We start from the raw sequence: 6000 nt of genomic DNA, 5'->3' as shown, positions 1-6000 counted from the left end.
CACCCCTCCCGCTTTAAACTACTGGTGAACAGCCAGTGGGTAAAGGTAATCCGGACGCTTGCCCTGATCTTTTAAAGGGAATCCGTTTACCCCAGATATTATAGAAGAGGACATTGCCGGGTGAGGCGAAACAAGAACTCTTCAAGTTTTCACACAGTTAAAACCTTTGAAGGTGTGGGAAACAGCGAAAAAAGCGAAGCCTCGGATGTAATCGTTCCCGCTTGTTCCTTTTCCTTCTGCCTTTTGTATTTAGTTTATATAATACATGTCGATATTTCTTCTTTGTAATTTTCTTTCTCCTTGTCCCGAGCTCAGCTTGGCTTTTACAATTGTAGAATTTTAAGCTTCAAATGTCACACAGGTCGTTGTGTCCGACGCGCTGTCATTGCGGGTAAGGGTTTTACCAGGTCGATTCCGTAAATGTCTACAACGGTTAAGAGTATGTTTTCAATGAATATGGTTTTAGACAAAGAGACAGGGTGAAAAAGAGAATGTTGCTTTTATCGCTTGTGATTTACAGCTGATGGAGAATACCATTTAAATGGTAGGATGCAGAAAGGTAAGGATCACATCAATGGGATAAACCCTTCAAAGGCAGTCTTTCCAAATGAAATGCAGTTGGGGTGAGGTGCAACAATCCTGCCTAAGATCCTGGCAAAATGAAAGCTAAACTTCATTAGTCAAATGAACCAAATGTCAAAATGCAAAGCAAATTTTCTAAAAAAAAAATCAAATTTAAAATTAAATAACTTAGAATTGATGTGTCAGCGGATTTAGATGATTCGTTTTGTTTCACTACGATTTTTGCAAGCTCATTTCTTTGAACACCCATGCATTCTCCTTAAGAACAGGTATCAGCTTTGGTAATATTTAGCTGATCATATTTGAATCTGATCGTCGATCATGTTCAGCAGCGAATACAGTAACTTTCTGTTTGACCTACGTTTTGATTATAGCGATGGTAAAATTGATTTTCGTTGTAATCGAGAGAGGAGCATCTATTTCTGATATTCTTCCGGTCATTAAAAACAAAATATTATGCAATAAATAATTTCCAGAGTAAAATGTATGTAACTCAGGATGCTTGGTGCTAAAATAACTAGAAGCCACAATTTACACGTTGAAGATTTGCAGTCTGCAATCTCTCGATTTTTATCTTTCCAAAAGTATTCTTTATTCTTAATTTATAAAAGTGGTTCAGATTTGACATTACATGAAGTGCGATACTGATCGGATTCTTTCAATGCAGTAGGTGAGAAGTCTCACTGCATTTGCAGTTACAGATTATATTTACAATGTACAGTTGCATTTCATTTCAAACATTCCCTGGTGCATACAGCCCGAGGGGTTCCACACCCCCCCACCCCCCACCGCTCTCCCCCCTTCCCCCTGTATAGTATGGTATCATCCTGTTTCCCTTAAGGTCCAATAGCCAAAACTGAACTCCTTTCAATTTAAATATTGAAATTGGTCAGATCGGAGAAACGCCTCACTGTAATACATTAACACATTACCAAGTGTAGGGTCTTTATAAACCTCACAGAGCAATCTTAATAGGGCAACCTACCTGAAATAAACAATAAACCATACTGTCAAACACTCATATTTATTCCAAATCTGAAGTGAGACAGTAAGTTTCCTTCATATTATTCCTGTCATTCCAACATAGACAATGGATGTACCAGCGCTATTTTCAGTACATATTTGGCTGACCATCAATTAGAGAATGACGTCTACTCAGGACCGTAAGTTTTCGCTATGGGCCCTCAGGTGGCTGAACAGGCCGATTCTCCACCCACAGATCGATGGGCACATGAAGGAGGACATTCCATGAGATAGTGGGATTCGGAGTTCAGGATTTGTTTCCTTTTCTTCCCTTCTCTGCCTCATCATTAAGGCATTGGGACTTAGAGCGTGATGCAGTTTGATGGACAATTTGTCACCATCCTGAGCAAACAAATGTCCTTTAGAGAAGGAAATCTGCTGTCCTTACCTGGTCTGGTCTACATGTGATTCCAGATCCACAATAATGTGGTTGACTCTTAAATGCCCTCTAAACAAGAGCATTTAGAGATGGGCAATAGATGCAGCCAGCAACACCCACATCCTGTGAATGAATAATTAAAAAAAGTAGCAAATTCCTCCAAATCAAATGCAACAATATTGACATTAAAGGAGAGCTTCAGAGTGTCTTTGAAGCATTTTCTTTTGCAGTATTTATTCAATTGCTCCTATTTCTTTTCCCCATTTAAAACCCTGACTATCTTCAGATGTATAAGTGATTTAATTTAACTTATGTGTGACATCTCTAAATAATCCGCCCATCTAGCTATATATATATATAAAAATATCAGTAGCTTAATCTCACTCAAATGAGAGCATAGTTGATGCAGAAATAGGTGGGCTGAATAAATAACATTTTTTTTTTCAAATCTTGGGTTTGTGCATGTGGGAGTCTTCAATGTATGTGATATTGGACAATGACATGTATCAGGATGTTTATTCTTTGTTATTTTTAATTAGCACATACTCAAAGGTGAAGAACTCTCTAACTGTGTTATGATTTCCATAAATTCTATGAATGTTTAAAAAGAAAATTCAACTCCCAATAATTAAATGAAAGAATTACACCACAAGATTTCATGCTTTAAACAAACAAAACTTTATTATACAAAATTTAAACAAAGCAAATCATAATAAATTAACACTCTCTGTTTTGCAATTACTTAGGTTGTAAGCCCAATTCTATTTTTTACTTTCACCCACAAGTTCCCATATATTTTACAAAATGTTGAGGGTTCATTCACTACTTCTGGGATCAAACTAAAGGTATGCCACAGCTCTCAGGAATTCACTTTTGGTTTCTCCTTAGTGTTCCAGCTATTCTCTGAGGTGTGAATACTTTTGGTATCCTTCCGTTAGCATTTGGCTAGGTGATTCTCTGACTCTCCCTTAACCATGGATCTCACTTGCCTCCCTGCTTAGTGGCCTTCTAAAATCAGAAAAAAACCTTTTGTTTTCTGATAGCCCTTTGTTATGGTTCCAGCTCCTGGCAGTCTCCTCTCTCTGCCTTCTCCAAACCCCAACCAAGCTGACTGCCTGCATCCAAGCTGCTCTCAGGCTAAGTGCCTATTTCTCTGAGAAAACACACAGATAAAAACCTGAAATAAAAGATTACCTCCCTGCATTGCCCATTTCCATAGCAACTTGGCACACTTGGGATGTTCCAAACAGAAATGTAAATTAGTTACTTTTTACCTTCAAAACAACCCTTTGGTTCTGGGGCTCACATGAATAATTCATATCTCTAATGGAGATAATGGCCACCTCTCCAGACCCACTGGTTCCACCAAGAAACCCAGTGTTTACTAAAAGGTTGCTTTTAGAACTTCTTTGATCTTGGGAACCTACATGAATAATTCACTCCAACTTCAACTTCAAAGCATTTTCTGAGCTGTCTTGAGGCTAGAGAGATCCAGGTGGGCCATTATAATGATGGGTGTGAGTACCTTTCACCACCATCCTAGCAACACAATAAAACTTCCTCTTTGAACCGACATTACCCCAAGTCTGTTAGTTTGCACTTACTTCAGGGTTATTTACCCATTTCTCAATCAAGTGTTTCCATTTAACTCACATTTAAAATCAATTCTTAAAACGAAAAGTGATACCTTTAAAACACATGAATTACAAAATTAGGTATTCACAACACTTGTCTCGCTGTTAAGTTGCTGCAAAGCATACTTTGTTGTCGTGTTTTATATTCACTATTCTCTTACATCTTCCTCACCTTTAAAAATAAGGTCAAACCCATAAGTCTCTCCAAAGTTGTTGGTCAACCAGGACACAAATTTGAAAGGTATGAAAAAAGGATCTCTGCCCAGTTTTCCATTTGTTGTTCCAATAAACAAACTAAAATCAAGCAAACTCATTGTGCGGAAGATTGAGTTGCCAGCATGAGTTTCCATAGCTTTCCCCTTTAATGTCTTTCCTTTTTTAATGATTCAACAATGTGTAAGCTCCTCCAATGTAACTCCATTGCACAAATGTTGCAAATGATTAGCAAATTATTTTTGTTTGTGTTTTTCTAGGTTAAAGATGTTAACAGGCCTGCAACGATTTGTATTTGAAGGATCAAGGAAAGCTGCTACTCAAAACTACGGTTGTAACTTTCCGATGCTGCATCAAAGAGTCGTTAGGTTTCTGAGCTGGTCACCTCAGCAGTTCACCGGAGATGGTGACTACAGACCCAAAGAGGCTGCTAAAACCTATGATCCGAGGATCTTGATCACAGGTCTTGAAAGTGATGGCAGCTTTCAATGCTGTTCTTATTGTTTCTTTACAATTCTGCACAAATGGTGCTAATAGCCTTGAATTTACCTTGGTTCTTTTTTGACATTGCTTTTTTTCCCTTTCCCTATCATTTCCCTGTGGAGCTGTTGCATTCTGTATGTTCACCAACAGACTGGGCATACTTTGTGTTATTTTAATTCATGTTGCTTCCACCGATTGTAAATAGATGAAAATGGCCATCCATCATAGGGTGAATTGGAGCATGTCAGTAATACGAAAGCACAAATATCAGAAAGCGTGTAATGAAAAGGGGCATTTGTACTCTTATATCCTGCTTATTCTAAAGTACTGTATTTTATAGATTTGACCTCATTTACTGAATTTCTTGAGACAAAGTTCAGACTAAGTGCTTCCAACCCCAAAAGCCAATCTAGTTAAAAAAATAGAAAAAAAATCAAGCAAACTCCCGAATACCTTTTTTGTTTTTGGAGTCTTCATAATCCGATCCTATACTTTTTCTATTCCTCTGATCTCAAAGCCGGACATTGAGCAGATAAAACTCCTGCACAGTAGGGCATGAAATTCCTAGGAAAGACAGGATGAAATGTCTAATTTCTAGCCAAGAAAACAGAGCATTTTGGGGCAGAGCCAGTTAGTTTAACATCTGTCATTGGGAAATTGTTGGAATCCATTATTAAGGAAGTAGTAATGGGGCATTTGGAAAGTCAAAATGCAATCCACCAGAGTCAGCATGGTTTTATGAAGAGTAAATCATGTTTGACTAATTTGCTAGAGTTCTTTGAAGATGTGACAAGCAAAGTGGATAATGGGGATCCTGTAGATGTAGTGTATCTGGACTTCCAGGAGGCCTTTGATAAGGTGCCGCACAAAAGATTAATACACAAGATAAGATCACATGGAGTTAGGAGTAATATATTAGCTTGGATAGAGGATTGGTTAACCAACAGAAAGCAGAGATTCAGGATAAATGGGTCTTTTTCTGGATGGCAAGCTGGGGTGCCACAGGGTTCGGTCCTTGGGCCCCAACTATTTACAATCTATATTAATGACTTGGATTCAGGGATATATAGCTAAATTTGCAGATGACACAAAAATAGATGGGAAAGTAAGTTGCAATGAAGAAATAAGAAATTTATAAATGGATATGGACAGGTTAGGTGAATGGGCCAAAATCTGGCAGATAGAGTTTAACGTGAATAAGTGTGAGGTTATCCATTTTGGTCGGAAGAATAAAAAGGCAACTTATTATTTAAATGGAGAGAAACTTCAGAATGCTTCAGTGCAGAGGGATCTGGGTGTCCTCGTGCATGAATCGCTGAAAGCTAGTATGCAGGTACAGCAGGTAATAATGAAGGCAAATGGAATTTTGACATTTATTGCTAAAGGAATAGAGTATAAAAATAGGGAAGTGTTGTTGCAATTGTACAAGGCATTGGTGAGACCACACCTGGAGTACTGTGCACAGTTTTGGTCCCCTTACTTGAGGATGGATGTGGTTGCACTGGAGGCAGTTCATAGGAGGTTCACTAGATTGATTCCAGAGATGCGGGGCTTGTCTTATGAGGAGAGATTGAGCAGTTTAGGCCTATATTTGCTCGAGTTTAGAAGGATGAGAGGAGATCTAATTGAGGTATATAAGATGCTAAAGGGATAGACAAAGTAGACGTGGAGCAGATGTTTCCCCTT

At 38.3% G+C, this 6000-nt stretch overlaps 1 protein-coding gene across 1 annotated transcript in view; it reads left to right on the top strand.

The window, feature by feature from the left end:
* The window catches only part of LOC144695425 (L-threonine 3-dehydrogenase, mitochondrial-like), a 32643-nt gene continuing 26643 nt past the window's right edge, over positions 1-6000 (top strand). Inside the window, exons 1-2 of the mRNA XM_078566316.1 lie at positions 1-120; positions 4092-4294. Coding sequence (XP_078422442.1) covers positions 4099-4294 — 196 coding nt within the window. The 5' untranslated portion in view covers positions 1-120; positions 4092-4098. The remainder of the gene's footprint in view (positions 121-4091; positions 4295-6000) is intronic.

Source organism: Cetorhinus maximus, chromosome 21, assembly GCF_964194155.1.
Source record: "Cetorhinus maximus chromosome 21, sCetMax3.hap1.1, whole genome shotgun sequence".
NCBI classification, from domain to species: Eukaryota; Metazoa; Chordata; class Chondrichthyes; order Lamniformes; family Cetorhinidae; genus Cetorhinus; species Cetorhinus maximus.
This window is presented reverse-complemented; position numbering and strand designations above follow the sequence as displayed.